This window comes from Musca domestica, unplaced genomic scaffold (assembly GCF_030504385.1).
Source record: "Musca domestica strain aabys unplaced genomic scaffold, Musca_domestica.polishedcontigs.V.1.1 4, whole genome shotgun sequence".
In the NCBI taxonomy this organism is placed as follows: Eukaryota; Metazoa; Arthropoda; class Insecta; order Diptera; family Muscidae; genus Musca; species Musca domestica.
In genome coordinates, this window is record NW_026712328.1 from 24126481 (window position 1) to 24143278 (window position 16798).

The following is a 16798-nucleotide window of genomic DNA, read 5'->3' on the forward strand; positions in this document are numbered from 1 at the left end:
TTTGTCACCTTACGACACAGGTTGGGTTATTATATGCAGTTTGCAATTATCGTCCGATTTTCATGAAAATTTTTTTTTAAGCTCAGAAGAGCTAGGCCTATTGTTTTCAAAGATGTCCGCAGTATACTTTGGGGTTGAAATGGACCAAAAACAGAAACAAATTCCTGATCACATAATTGAAGCCAATCGAAACGCCTGAGAAGAGCGTTAAGGACAGGGAACAGCTCTAGCATTTTGGATGACAATTGGATTATATTTAGCTGTAAAATGGACCAAAACAACTAACAGCATGACGGAGTGCGTGAATATTTTGCAAATGTCCCTGTTCAAAATGCTAAGGGTTATATCAGGGACGTTCTCCATGACATAATTTCAAACGCGAAATTTTCCAAAATGTATTGGACAAAAGGGGCTCCTAACATATTGTAGTGTTGTAGGGTATCACATGGTCGGATCCGCACGACTATAGCCTTTGCTTACTTGTAAAGGCATTTTTACGTTAGAGCTTTTTCCGGGATTAACCTTCGTTATGAAGATTTATTTGAGGTATAGTCAATGGAATTTAAACCAACTGGTTTTTCTAAATCCCTTACAACATTAAATTTGTATTATATATATCCGAGGCAATTGTATCTTTTAAATTCGGACTTGTATTGCCCATTTGGTGCAAAATTAATTTGAAATCAGATAAAGATATATATGGGAGCTATATCCAAATCTGAACCGATTTCGATAAAATTTGCCAACGATTTTTCTGAGCTGTATTTGATATATTTCCCTGAATATCGTTGTTACGGAGGGCATATTACGGTTGTGGGTAACAAATACGGATGAACAATATACATGGGAGCTATAGCAATATATGAACCGATATCAAACAAATTTGGCATACTACCTTCTAGACTCAATTCGGTCGCATGTGACAAATTCCATCCCATTTGGGCAAATATTAGACGTTTGGTATACAATAAAAGGTAAATCGGACGAAGTTATATATGAGAGCTATATCCAAATCTGAATCGATCTCGATAAAATTTAGCAAAGATATTTCTGAGCTGCATTCCATATATTTCCCCAAATATTGTTGTTACAGAGTGCATATTACGGCTTCGGAGGACAAAAATAACAAATCGGATGAACAATATATATGGGAGCTATAGCTATATTTGAAACGATTTCGATCAAATTTGGCAAATTTATTTGCAGACCTAATTTGGTTGTATGTGCAAAATCCCATACTATTCGGGCTGGTGTTACACGTTAGGTGCACAATAAAAGGCAAATCGGACCAAGATATATATGGGAGCTATGTCTACATTTTTACCGATTATCTCCAATTTCAATAGGGTTCGTCCTTGGGCTAAACAACAAATTTCGTCTCAATCGGATAATAAATGCGACCTGCATTTTGTTCACAAGCATACATGGACAGACGGACGGACTGACGTGCATAAATCAACTCAGAAAGTGATTCTATGGAGATCCTCAAAAGTAACTATGAGTCTATCTCGCTTCCTTCTCCATGTTACAAACAAATGCACAAAGACATAATACCCTGACAACTATGTAGTGTAGGGTATAAAAATATTTCGGAGCCGATTTGCACAAAATGGAAACATACGTCCCGAAATCCATTTGGGTTGATATTAGCCATTATGTGCTTTATCCAAATCTTAGACGTTCTATATAAAATTTGGCAAAGGTATTTCAAAGCTGTAGCTATATCTGAACCGATTTCCACCAAATTTGATTTACTTGATTTTATACTGAATTCGGTCGGAATTGCCAAAGTTTATTCAATGTGGGCTAATATTAACCAATTGGTGCACAATAAACTCTAATTCTGTCGAAGATATTTATTGGAGCTATATCTATTTACTTCCGAGATCTATAAAATATCTGGAGCCAAATATAATTTTTGTCGAATGCATATTATGCATGTAAGGGACCTCAAGTTGGATAAAATATATATGTGGAGCTATAGCTATATCTGTACTGATTTTCACCAAACTTTAAGTACTTATTTCTACACTGAATTACGTCAGAAGTGCCAAAATGCAGTACATTTAGACTGATACTAGCCATTAGGTGCACAATAAACCTGATATCGGACTATGATATTTGTAGGAGCTATATCCAAATCTGATCAGATATCGATAAAATTTGACGGAGATACTTCTGGGTTGTACCTGACATCTGGTTCTTGTGGAATGTGTGAGGGACTTTAAACCCTAAATCGGATAAAACGTATATATGGGAGCTATAGCCATATCTGAACCGATTTTCAACAAATTTGAAGTACTGGTTTATAGGATGAATTCAGACGTATTGCCAAAATTCAGTCCATTTAGGCTGATACTAGCCATTTGGTGCACAATAAACCTGATATCGGATAAAGATATATATGGGAGTTATATCCTAATCTGAATCGATCTCGATAAAATTTGACAGAGGTATTTTCGAGCAGCATCTGCACCAAGATTGCACCAAATTGTGTGAACTTGCTTCTACACGGAATTCGTCTAGAAGCAAGTTGTTTTAGAGAACGATGGTAATGTTTACCAGGTGGTAAGGCATGGAATATCTAGGTTCAGATAAAAAACAAGGGAACTGATGAGGATTGGTGGCTCTTTCCGAATCCTAGGTATTCCCTGCCTTAACCCCTGGTAAACATTACCATCGTTCACCACTAATAAACATTCCTTGTTTTTATAAGAACTACAATTATGGCATTAAGCCTGACCATTTTGCAACAACAAAATACTATGGTATTCCGGGTTTGGTCCTTGGGGTTTGGCTAAACAAATATTGTTTGGAAAACTTCATCTCAATCATTTTGTTCACAAAAATACTTGGACACACTGACTGACATGCATAAATATAAAAATACAAAAAATGTAGTTCTCAAACGAGCCAACAAAGGGTTATGTGGCATCGTAGCAAGTTAAAATACTTCACAAAATTATCTGTCATAAAATTCTACTATAGGTTCAAGAAGACGTTAAGGGTCTAATGAGGGAATTCAATGAGAGATAAAAAAACGCAACAAAGTCAAACGCTATATTTTTTAATCTCAAGCGCTTGCTTGAGGAACCTCATTTTGTAACCAGTCTAAAGTTGGTTGCAGTTTTTTCGTCTCACCCTGTATATGGATACAAGAAGAAGTTGATCAATATTGTTTATCTTCGAACTTGATATAGGTGTAATACCAATATTACGATATGCAAAATTTCGACGAAATCTAACACTCTCTTTCGAGACTGGCCTTGAGCCAACCAGGCAGACGACATGGCTAAATCAACCTCAATCGTCCCGAGACACATTTCCTCAAATGTCCTTTACCCAAATTTTATATATATTTTTAATTCAATGAACCCAAATTTAACATTAAAGACCCATCTATATGTATTTTTTAACTGACCCTTGTGTTTCATTGTAACTTGCCACAAAGCATTTTTAACAGGCCACACTATATATTACAAGCTTACAAAAAAAAATTAAATATGTCTTCCCATTACATTAAACATTGTCCTTTTTGGTCAAAAGCTTTTAAAATTTTTAAATTGACATTGGTTTTGCTACTATAAATCAAAGTTGCACTTCACATTATCTCTTTCCGCTAAAGACCAATGATTAATAACGTCAATATAAATGAATAAATCCTCTAATCCCTGGCCAAACGGACTATTAGTCAATTATGAAATGACAGAGAAAATCCTGCCCACAATCCTGGCAGAACAGGCAGGCATAGTGAAAAACATTAGTAGTGCCTCGAGAAAATAACACCAACCACAATCAAACGATGTAATTTCCCACTGTCTATCTTTGTGTCGCAACGTTCGTTGTCTCTCATCTGACATAGAAAAAAAAAAAACGGAACACCACATAGCTTGGCACAAATTATCAGTTATTACTGCCATTTTAATTTGCCAACAACTAGCCAGAACAGCGAGACAAAGCAAACATAATTCAAGCCCGGACTTTGCGTGGCATTTTTCCCAGATACCATTTTACGATGATGGTTGATAGAATGACAAGTTTTTAATTTGAAGTAAATGAAGTGAAAATATCTGTAAACCACCACACATTCAATGAAATATCCTGTCGAACGGCAGCAGCAAAATCAAAAAGAGTCGCATAAATCTGGCAAATCTCTAATGATGATGCAAAGGAAAATGTGTAGCCACAGAAGATTGGTGTTTGTTGTTGTTGTCGTCATCGTTTGGTATTACACATAGCAGATACCACCGATGCCGAACAGTCAGTCCATGAACTTGTGGCTGTGGCTAAATCGATTAGGAAGTCAGAATGATAAATGACAAGTTTAAGAAATGTTTTTATCTCTGCCTGAGGCCAAACAGAGCGCACGCATCCCCAGCATAGTTCTTTTCACAATCGGTATGTGTGTTGAGGACTTAAGTGTTTGAGCAAGTGTTAAGATATTAACATTTTAAATATATTGAATTAAGCTAAAAGAAAATAATTCATTTCAAAAAAATTTTAAAATTCATATTGATTTATATTCATTTTCGTATTCCTGTAAATGTGAAACTGTTTACATTTATTGCCCAATTCAATTACTAAAATGCTCTTCAGAACCTTGAACTTATTTAATTTTCTCGAAAAACACGAGCTGATTTTATGTGGTAATATATTTTTTCTTCATTTTTAATGAAACCAAATATAAACAAACATTACAAACGGCCAATTACTACTACCATGGTAACGTAATTTAATATTGTCATAACATTTGGTAAACAAGTAGCAATGTTTTGTTCCGTAGGTAAACAACGACTAATATATCAACTACAAGTGCATAAGCCCTATTAAGTATGGAAGGGCACATAGGATTTGTTATATCGTTTGTAACTCATGAGATAATCAAAAGACCCTACAAAGAATATACATTCCTAATCACGGATTCGCATATGTCCCTTTGTTTATCCGTATGAGACACCACACTCTTACTTCTAAAGAAGTCGAACTACAAATTTCGCCCATAATTAAATTTTCTCCGAAAGTTTTCGGGCACAAAAAATGTTCAGGAATATCCCTCATAAAATGGTTCTATCCAATTTTTTATACCCTCCACCTTGAAGAGGAGGCTATATTATCTTTGTCATTTCGTTTGTAACCTCTTTAAATATTCGTCGTAGACCCCATAACGTATATATATATATATATATATATATATATATATATATATATATATATATATATATATATATATATATATATATATATATATTTATGATCAGCATTAAATTCTAAGTGGATTTAACGATGTCCGTTTGACTGTCCGTCTGTCTATTGAAATCACGATACAGCCCACATTATTTGACGTAGAGCTTTACAACTCGGCAGAACAATTTGTATTGTGTCTAGGATGTTTGGTATTGAAAATAAGATACATCGGTCTACGTTTTGGTTTAGTCCTCATATAAAGGTACCAAACGATATTCAGTATTTTTACGATTTTTGGCACTTTTTTACACGATTTGTCTAAAAATTGGTATTTGTAGATCATTATGGACTCTAGCTCTAGCGGCGAAACACTTTATTAATAGGTCCACGATTTTATATAGCTATCATATAATGGAATCTCCCGATATTCGGTATTTTGATGATTTTTCCACGGATTTGTCTAAGAATTATTATTTGTAGGTCATAATGGAAACATTGTATATATATAAGTCCACGTGTTTGTATAGCCCCCAAACAACAGTACTTCCTGATATTCTGTATCTTTATGATTTTCGCCATATTTTTTAAGGATTTGGGAAAAAATTGGTGTTTGTAGGTCATAATGGGTTTTAGCTCCGATGGCCAAACAATGTATGTATAGATCCACGTGTTTGTATAACCCCCATATTACGGTACTCCCGATATTCGGTATTTTGATGATTTTTGCCACATTTTTCCACGGATTTGTCTAAAAATTGGTATTTGTATTTCATAATGGGTTCTAGTTCCTGTGGCAGAAAATTGAATATTTAGGTCCACATTTTCCTATACCATACATATTACGATACCCACCGATATTCGGTATTTTGATAATCCTAGTTACATTTACCCACGACATTGTTTCAAATGTGGTATTTAAGAAGATTTTGTAGACGACCATCATTGAAGTATAAAATTGCCTATATATGTTCACGTTTTGGTATGCCCCCATATAACGGCCTCACCCACTTTAAGGTTTTTTGAAAAGTTTAACAGCGTTATCCTTAATATAGTTTAAAGTGGAACACGTTTGAACTCAGATACAGTTGAACAGTTGTTTTCTATACCCCAAAGTGGAGGGTATTAAAAGTTTGGCCGAACTTAATGTTTTTTACTAGTTTTTATTATTTCGAAGGTTCTTATCACATAAAAGCTCCCATTTAACTATTCCGCTCGAGTTTAGTTTTGCAGGGTTTTGACATTGTTTGATTTAGTTTGGGTTTCCCACTGAGCATGTCAACTCAGCAGAAAAAGAAATCCATATGGGTCTACTATTTTGTAGGTTTTAGCCATATTTTAACTGATGTTGCTGTAAATCGTCAGTTTTTGAAACTAGTGCTTGGGAAACGTCCTTGCTAAGATATGTATAATGAATGGTACCACCCGATATTGGATATTTTGATAATGTAATCCACAATTTTCCGCGGACTAAAGTTGATATTTGGAATATACAAAATATTAAGATCTATGCATGTACACGTTTTGGTGTAGCCTCCATATAGGGGGACCTCCGCGATTTCAATAATTTTAGGTAATTTTTTACGAAATTTTCCCAGCTGGAGTTCTTTATTGATTCCACCTTCTATAACAGACACTTGCCTGTCCTGGTTGATGTTTTCCTATACTCTCTTGGAAAGTTAAAGTTCGCACCAGACGGTGCCAAATGCCTGAAGGCTCCTGTTGGTGGTATGAGTGCAATTTAGTATTAGAGTCGCTTGTATTGTTGCCTGGTCATGTGGAGGTGGTTTTGGAAATGTGTACTAAAATTGTAGGAATTGTACTAAATTTGGTATTTAGTGAAGTGGATGTCACTGTCGGTGTCTATGGTTAAGTTACGGAGGTGGTTTTGGAAATGTTGGCTATACAGGGTGAGATGAAAAAACTACAACCAACTTCAGACTGCTGTCATTTCTAAGCCACTTCAGAATTAAAATGTGAATAAATCCTTTGTGTCTCGTAACATCGCTTGTTATAGTGATACTGGTAGCGTAGCCCGACGTCAAGGTAGTGGACGAAAGATAACAGCAACAACAGCAGAATTGGTTCGAAAAGTAAAAAAGCTACTTGATTGAAACACGCGTCGCAGTGGCCGAAAAATGCTCGTGAGCTCGGAGGTAAAGCCATTGAAATTCCAAAAAGTGTTAGAACTTACACCGCAACAGAAAGAAAATAGACTCGAAAAAGCTAAAGAGTTACTTCGCTTGGCCGAAAATGGTGAACTGCCGCAATTCACATTTTTACATTTTCATTTTTTAGTTTTATTGAATGGAAGCAAAAATGTTTGATTGGTATCCGGAGATTTTGGTGGCCATTGTGCGTTGGAATTGAAGCGAGGAACCTCATTTTGAAACCATTCTTGGGTGGCGCGTGCTGAGTCCATCGGTCTGCGGCCAAAATGTTTGCGTGCCCAAGGCTTAAATACACCCTCAACCCCAACGCATTTTCTTCGTCTACACTAAATTACAAGAAAATAGGTAAAAAATTCAGTTAGCTTCAAAACCATATTTTTGGCAGACAGTAGAGTGTCAACAACAGTATATAGCAACACTCTATAGAGACCAAACGACCAAACAACAGTAAAATACACAGCAAATTGCAAAAACAAAATCAAACAAATAAGACTGGCAGTATTTTATATCAATGACAAAATACAACTGAAACAACATGGTCTCAAAATGACCACAAAGGAGCAACCGAAAAAGAATGCTGAAAACAAAATTGAATTCAATGTAAAAATTACGAAAGAAACTGTAAATTCCATTGGATTGGAGTGGAGCTGCATCGAGGGTGCTGATGTGTACCGCATTGAAAAGCACCACAAGACAAAAGGATGGACCAAAGTTGATTGGTAATAATTGAAATTAAAAACGATACTAACGAATGCAATCATAAAAGTATCGGTTGCCATCAGCAAGCTGCCAACAACAACGACAACAACATCCATTCATATAGTTGTATCATTTCAGGACCAGCCACTGTTCCACAACCATAGACAATTTGGAAGAGAATTTTGGCTATCGTTTGAGAGTGAAAGGACTGTGGCTTCCATTGAATGCCACCGAATACGAGTTATTACGAACTTCCAATGAAATTGTGGTAAGTCAATGAATCCCATACAAGGCAAAGGATAGGCTTGTATTGTATTTAAATGCCTTTCGAAGACATCGGATAAGTCCTTGAAATGAAATTTAACGAAAATAGTGATAAGGATATTCAAAGAAGGATTGAGGAATAATGGTTGAAATACATGAGCCATATTCAAATGTAATACAGCCAGTTATATTTGGCAGCTCGAAGACAGAATTCGAGTCACACAAAACTATTTTACACATAATGTTAGAGTGATATATATAGTGACTTATTATGCTCTTCGCAGCTGATCAAGAATCAGTTACAAGAAGGAGACTCAAAGGTAATATACTATGTATATTATTAGTATATTACCTTTGAGTCTCCTTCTTGTAACTCATTCTTGATCAGCATAAGATTCTATATTGATGTAACCAATTCCACCCATCTGTTACTCAGTAGGAACTACTCTAGATTCCGAACGGACAAAATATTACTCAATTGTATTTTAGGTCCGTAAAAAGTTTGGTATCAAAAATTGGACATCAATCTGATGATTTATTATTGCCCCCAATATCATTCGATTTAAGGAATATTAGATTTCTTGTCATATTTTTCCACCGAACTTGCTCTTAATCTACAGATTGTGCTGCCAACGGACAAAAAACTTTTAACTATACCTTAGTTTGTTTTTTGGGTTGATATACAGGGTGAGATAAGAACTGCAACAAAGAAAGTACATTCTTCTCTTATTTGACGGACTTAACTGATATTAATTAAAGTCCACCTTATTTGATTTGATATCACATTTTTAAGAACATTAAAACGTGAAATCGGATGAATATATATGAAGATATATATGGGAGCCATATCCAAATCTGAACCGATCTCTAAAACATTTAGCAGTGCTATTTTTAAGCTGTATTTGGAACCAAATATGGTTGTTGTGGGTGTGAGGGACTTAAATACAAAATCGGATGTAATGTAAACTTTTTACAGGTAGCTTTGTCGCTATCACTTAATTGGGTCCGCCTGGTTTTTGTCCTTTTCTTACTATTTTTATATGTTTTCGGCTCTATTTCATGGGTTTAGCATTTATTCATTTTCTTAGGTATTAATCGACGCTGATATTTTCATTGAAAAATTATTTTTTTTTTTGGAGCATACTTTAAGGAGTTAGTAGTTTTTGACAAAAGATCTGTTCCTACAAAACACTATGCGACAAAACTATAAAAGTAGAGCTAAACAAGTAAAAAGCCCACTCATTACGAAACTTAAATACGAAGTTTGTTACAATTACGGTGAATAATGTCGCATACAACGTTTTTTGCCATAGCACAGTGGTCGCTGCCATTGGCCAAAATTCAAAATATGAAAATCAGATATTTATTGTCAAATGTGTACAAATGAACTCTTAAGGGGTTAAGCTTTTTAGAAAACATAATAATATTGGCTTCTATCTAACGGCCCACTTCAAAAATACCATCAAAAAAGAGAAAATTTAGTTAGTTGCTTTTTTCAGTGGGATCAGCGAAAAAGTGGAGTAAAAATAGAACTGTATTACAAAACAAGTAAGCAAAGGCTACAGTCGAGCGGGGCCGACCGTTGAATACCCTACAATACTATAATAAACGATACAGTTTATATAGGCGAGATACTCGAATAAATTCCACAATATATTGGGACAAATAATAAAAGAAAGCCATCAGGTTTCGTTCTCTAATTTTCGAATAATAGCAACTTAAACTAATTTGCTCATTTCCAATTTATTGGTAGATGTTGCACTTAAGTGGTCTTCCTAGATCTGGAACCAATATTTCCCGAAGACCTATAATCTCTCAGAAGTGGCAAAAGATTAACATTTATTATTGATTTTTGACTGAAACGCATCTATATGAGATACAGACATTTGATTATATTCTTCAACGAAATCAGCGTTAATGAAATAGTCAGAAGTGCGTCATTTCACACATTAAATATTTTTGGATGGCCATCCAAAACTATTTGGCTTTTGCAATGTCCGATAACCTCCATTCAAATGCGATCGGACGATAATTACGACTTGCTGACAATTTTGCATTTTTTTTGTCCATTTCAACCCCTAAATATATGGCGATTATCTCCAAAAAGAGTAGGCTTCTATTCTGACCCTCATCTTAAACCCATGCAAAATTTCGTAAGGATCGGGCCATAAATGCGATCTGTATATAATATCCTGATATCCTAACTACTTAGTTTTGTTAGTTGTAGAAATATTACCAAATGTTTAATTCAAAATGAAAATATGCCAAAAATATGACAAAATTAAAAAAATCTTAAACCCATGCAAAATTTCGTAAGGATCGGGCCATAAATGCGATCTGTATATAATATCCTGATATCCTAACTACTTAGTTTTGTTAGCTGTAGAAATATTACCAAATGTTTAATTCAAAATGAAAATATGCCAAAAAAATATGACAAAATTAAAAAATATGAGAAATATTACAAAATCAATATTTTCATCTTTAGAGAGATATTTGTATGCAATTTTTTAGACGTTTTTTCTTTCCTGCCAAGAGGCCATTTTGAATTAATGAGAACTGTCGAAATCAGTTCAGCCGTTCTCGACATATAAGAGATCTTTCAAGCATATCTTCTTTGATAGACATATATATCGCACATATTTTGCTATATATCCGATTTGATGGATGTTAACATCAATGTAAAGATCAGAAGTAACCTTGTCATGGCTTTTGATTTCGCCGGGATTTAAAATATTCGCGGTTTAATGAAAAATTTTGAATTTTTTCAACACAAAACATATGGTCTATATTACCCGCTAAATATTATCCGATGACAACCCAAATTGGTAGGCTTCTTCCCCGCCCTAAACTCTAGCTACATGCGCAATTCCGCGTCGATTGGTCTATAATTGCGACCTGTAGAGCAACTGCAAAATCAGGAATTTTTTCAGTTTTTGGTCCATTTCAACCCCTAAATATTATGCGATCATCTCCAAAAGAAATTCTGACCTTAACCCCACCTACATTCTAAATTTCGTGAAGATCGGACAATAATTGCGACCTGTAGAGTGATTACAAATTAACATGGACAGACGGACGGACGGGCATACATAGCTAGATCGACTCAGCTCGGCGAGCTAGGAAGATCCATATATACTTTCCTATATGGGAAACCAATATTTCGAGGTGTTACATAAATTCTGGCCCAATCAAACTTATAATACCCCCAACACATAGTGTTGTAGGGTATAATGACAAATCTTGGCATTATTATTAAAAAGCAAGATATTGACTTATTTTTAGTGCAGTTATTTGTGCGTTTAGTATATGTGTATAATAAGAAGATGTGAGTGTTCTGAGTTGCCTTTAAGATTAATCTTGAAAATAAAATTGGATTTCTGTTAAAGTTTTAATTGTTTTCCCCCCTGAATCCTCCAATGTGATTTTTTTCACGCCATTAGTAATGGTCCTAAGATTCTAAAGGTGCCAATTTAACTTTCAGATTTTGTCAGATGTGTACGTTATGCCCAATATACTGAAGTGACTTCGCTGCAATTTTGTCAGTTCTATGGTGCTAGTGACATAGAATATGTTTTTGTTGTTTGGGATTGATAAGGAGGTAATTAAGGGGTGTTCAATAATGTTGCAAGCATTGTCTTCTGGGTATAATATTAACGTCGAAAAATTTAAGGCCTTTGCACTGGACAATGCTAAAGAGTTAACAAATATATATCCATGGCACTATCTTCCAAGTTTCGACTAAATCATACCCGAAAAAAATTTCGTGTTTCTTATTAACCATCTTCTTCTGAGCTCTGACCCTTTTATAATGGGACAGCGAACGTTACCAAACAATAACCAGAAAAGAAAGTCTTAAAGTCGGGCGGGGCCGACTTCATGATACCCTACACCACTTTGCATATTTAGTAGAGCGTTATCTCCAATTTCAATAGGGCCTTAAGTCAAACAAATTATTTGTGGAAAATTTAACTTTGATTTTATTTTACATTAAATTGTTATTTTATTTTGTTTACAAAAAATAATCAAATTTGGACTTGATTTGTATAAAAAATGTGTCTATTTTAGAGGTACCTTTACAGGGGGACTCTACCTGAAGGCGGGCTGTTCCAAATAATTTTCAGTAAGATTATTTTTTAACTCCTTAGAACGTAAAATATCAAATAACATTACAATCTGGTGTAGAAATGAGACAAGAATTGGGCAAATAAACCTTATTCGAGAGGTGCGTTGTAAGGGGACCATGCCAAAACATGCACCGACCATATCCATTTTGTCACATTTTTTATTTTTATCACATCAAGGTACCATAACGAAAGATTCATATTGATATCTGCACTGAAAGTATTTTTGGCCGCTGTTCCCATACGACCTCGACCACTGTGCATAGGTTGTAGTACCCATTCAGATCTTCCAATACGAAATTTGAAACGATTCCGGTAAATAACGTTGTGGAAAATTGTCATTTTTGTCTTTGACATCATCCATCTAAAGTGATGCTATGTTGGGTTTTTTTTTTTTTTTGCACAAACCCACACAAAGTACGAATTTAACCTCGAAATGTGCTTTTAATATATATGAATTCCTGTGGTTCTGGTACGATTTAGAATCTTGACATCTTGTAGGACCTATATTAGAATTTTATGACAAATAATTATGTAGAATATATTTTACTACGATCCCGTTTAAAGGTTGTTTTTAACCATATTTTACAAAAGGACTAAAAAGACACTTTTTTTGCAGGAAACACATGGGATTGATATTATACTTTCACATTATTCTTTCGCACTATACGAAAGTATTTTCGAAATGAAAACAAAATTTTCTCTTGCAGGGCTATACACTATCCACCGAACCCACAACCATATGTCTTTTTCGAGCAATTAAAAAAGACCATCACTTTTTGGTTAAACGGATTTTACGTCGCCGTCCCTCTCTAATTGAATATCCCGGCCCCAACGGTTATTTGCCTCTGGCAAATGCTATTGCATTCGGTGACATGTGTGTTGTTGATTCTCTACTCTCGGCCGGAGCTAGTGTTCATGTCGGAAATCCAAATAATAACCGGACACCATTACACGTGAGTATGGGGACGATGAATAAGTAGTTGATTTTTTAACCATCCGCAAATTTAGTTAAGTGTGCTGCATTCTCATTGAGAAGATAATCACTAAAATTCGGGAAGGATAAGCGGAAAATTTGATACATATTCTAATTGAAATATTTTTGGTTTGGAGATCGTCTGGCGCCGGAGCTAGAACCCATTATGACTTACAAATACCAGTTTTAGACAAATCTGTGGAAATGTGTGGAATTTGGCAAAAATCATCAAAATTCTATCGGAAAGTAACATTATGTGGGGCTATATGAAAATGCGGACCAATTCAAACTATTTCGCCACACGAGCAAGAACCCATTATGACCTAGAAATTACCAAAATGTGGTAAAAATCATCAAAATACTCAATATAAGGAAGTACCGTTATATGTGGCTATACACAAACGTGGGTATATATGTACAATGTTCCGATACCGGAGCTAGAACCCAATACGAACTACAAATACCAATTTTTGGAAAAATCCGTAGAAAATGTAAAATGTACCAAAATACCGAATATCGGAAGGTACCTTTATATGATGGATATACCAAAACGTAGACCGATATATCTCATTTTCAATACCAACCATCCAAGACACAACACAAATTTATCTGTCAAATTTTGAATCTCTACATCGACAGTCTACGTCGTTTAATCGACTTAGAAAATTAAATATACCCTCATTTTCAAAGTGGAGGGTAAAATAATGAGTGAGTAGGTTAGATTGCAAGTAGATAGGATTGATAAAAATTCGTAATGGTAATTTTAGATGGGTAATATTTTTTTTAAATTGTTTTTGTATATTTTTTTACTATTTTTTTTTTGATCTTTAAAATATCGGGATATACTTTCCTCGCAACACTTTTTCAAAACCTATGCCACATGCATATAATGCAATGCCGTTAGTAGAGCTTTGTGTATCATATCGATACAACAAATTTCCGTTTTTAATTTCTTTCCCCTCTGTTGACGATTTTTATCTACCCATCCTCCATTTCGGACACTGCAGCAAGCATTCTACTATGGCCGAGTGGCGGTAGCACGTATGTTGTTAAACAAAAAAGCCGATATGGAAGCCAAGGATATGTACGGCTTAACTCCGTGCCATTTGGCAGTCGATGCAAATCAAGGTGAGATTTTGAAATTTGCACTTGAGAACGGTGCCAATGCGGAGTCCAAGGATGCCTGTGGCTGGACGCTGTTAATGCGAGCTGGTAAGTAAACATATGTGTTTTTCTACAAACACACGCACACACTCGTACACACGCTACCGCACTAACGACAATGAACTAACACGAAAACTGAGAAATTTTAATTAAAAACAGATAGAGATCAGAATCCAAAAAGTGATGGTCCATCGTGTTCGCTGAACATTTATGCAAATCCACCAGATTCATTGTTTGATTTCGGGTTATGATGGTGATTAAACTTTTTACATTTTGCCTGTTTATTTTCAGTTGTAATGGATTCTGATTTTACCATTCTAAAGTTGATCATGCAATTTGGAGCCGATTTGGAAAACCGAGATATGCGTAACTTAACTTGCATGGATTTGGCTCGTTTGTATAATAACAAAAAAGCTGAGGATTACTTTATCAAGCAATTAAGGTTGCAAGATATAAAAAGACACAAAGAAGAAAAAGGCGCGGATTAAATAAGTAAAATACAAATAACTGTATATCAAAAGTACAGCATGCTATAGTCGGCACGCAATGCATGCTTAGTGGACCTACTCTTAGCAAATAAACGTTTATATTGACCCATAGTTCCTTTTGATGATATTCATAAAATTATATTCTGAGTTTGAGGTAACTTTGTAGACCTAAAATTCGACGTAGCGTGCACAAATTTAACTTCTCCACTACAGTAAAATGTTTTGTACGTCCGTACTACCCAAATACGCCAGGTCAATATATATTTGAAATTTACGAACTAATGGCGTTGTAAAAATGGATAATTGTTATACCCTCCATCTTGGAAAGGGGGGTATAAAAAATTCGTCATTCTGTTTGTAACACCTCTAAAATTTGGCACCGTTGTTTGCTTTGTGTCTAGTATGGTTGATATTGTGATATATGAGATATATCGGTCCACGTTTTGGGAAAGCCCGCATATAACGGTACCTCCCGACATTCGGTATTTTGATGGTTTCAGCCACATTTTCTAATAGATTTGTATGACATTTGGTACATGTACTTCATAATGGGAATGGGTCCTTGTCATACTACATTTAACCACGAAATTATGTAAAATTTGGTGTTTGAGACTACCAATAGATTACAATCGTTGTATATTTCCAATTCGTTGCAAATTTGTCGAATAAATGTGTTTGGGGTAAATGATTTTTTCTGGCAGTGACGAACACGAAAGCTTTTATTTTTCTTTGTATTTTGAAGTTTTGCAACAAAAAATACGAAAGAAACCAATCGTTTTGAAGAGATATTGGGTGTATGTTACAGAATGACGCGAAATTTTAATTTTCATATGTATTGTTTCAGCGCATCACTTTTCTGCGGACGCATCTTACAGGACCACATTTTTCAAATATTCTCTTGACATTTTCACTTTGGTTTTACACTTTTTATACCCTACAACACTATGTGTTGGGGGTATTATAAGTTTGATTGGGCCAAAAATTATGTAACACCTCGAAATATTGGTTTCCCACATAGGAAAGTATATATGGATCTTCCTAGCTCGCCGAGCTGAGTCGATCTAGCTATGTATGTCCGTCCGTCTGTCCATGTTAATTTGTAATCACTCTACAGGTCGCAATTATGGCCCGATCTTCACGAAATTTAGAATGGAGGTGGGGCTAGGGTCAGAATAGAACCCTATTTTTTTGGAGATGATCGCATAATATTTAGGGGTTGAAATGGACCAAAAACTGAAAAAATTCCTGATTTTGCTGTGATCCCGGCGAAATCTCAAATAGACGAACATGTCAATTCTGATCGTTACGTAGATGCCGATAGTATTTATATCGGTTATATATAGCGAAATATATATTATAAAAGTCAAATTTTCCATTAAACGGCGAATATTTTTAATCCCGGCGAAATCTCAAATAGACGAACAAGTCAATTCTGATCGTTACGTAGATGCCGATAGTATTTATATCGGTTATATATAGCGAAATATATATATATAGCGAAATATATATATATATAAGTCGATCTAGGGGTCTCGATCCGTCCTTCTGTCTGGTTAGTGCGCACGATAACACTCGAACGGAGTGTCCGATTTGATCCCTAATTAGATCGAGTTCAGCCCACATTATTAAACGTAGTTTTCATTTGGCACAACAAATGTATCTACGATGTTTGGTATTGAAATTGAGATATATCGGTCCACGTTTTGGTTTAACCCTCATATAACGCTACCT

At 35.1% G+C, this 16798-nt stretch overlaps 2 protein-coding genes across 2 annotated transcripts in view; one reads left to right on the plus strand and one right to left on the minus strand.

Moving 5' to 3' along the window:
- Window positions 1-16798, minus strand: part of LOC101901327 (odorant receptor 82a) — a 330365-nt gene that overhangs the window by 287414 nt on the left and 26153 nt on the right. The window lies entirely within an intron of this gene.
- On the plus strand, window positions 7626-15314 carry LOC101901363 (ankyrin-1). The gene is made up of 5 exons (XM_059126570.1): window positions 7626-8071; window positions 8190-8319; window positions 13150-13395; window positions 14423-14627; window positions 14871-15314. Exons 1-5 carry the CDS (start codon window positions 7899-7901, stop codon window positions 15065-15067), a joined length of 951 nt encoding a protein of 316 aa, XP_058982553.1. The 5' UTR covers window positions 7626-7898; the 3' UTR covers window positions 15068-15314.

Excerpts from the sequence above, each read along its gene's own strand:
- LOC101901363 (XM_059126570.1), top strand. The coding sequence starts at position 7,899 with ATGACCACAAAGGAGCAACCGAAAAAGAATGCTGAAAACAAAATTGAA. Across the intron at positions 8,072-8,189 it reads GGATGGACCAAAGTTGATTG|GACCAGCCACTGTTCCACAA; the intron begins GTAATAATTGAA and ends GTATCATTTCAG. Across the intron at positions 13,396-14,422 it reads ATAACCGGACACCATTACAC|CAAGCATTCTACTATGGCCG; the intron begins GTGAGTATGGGG and ends CGGACACTGCAG.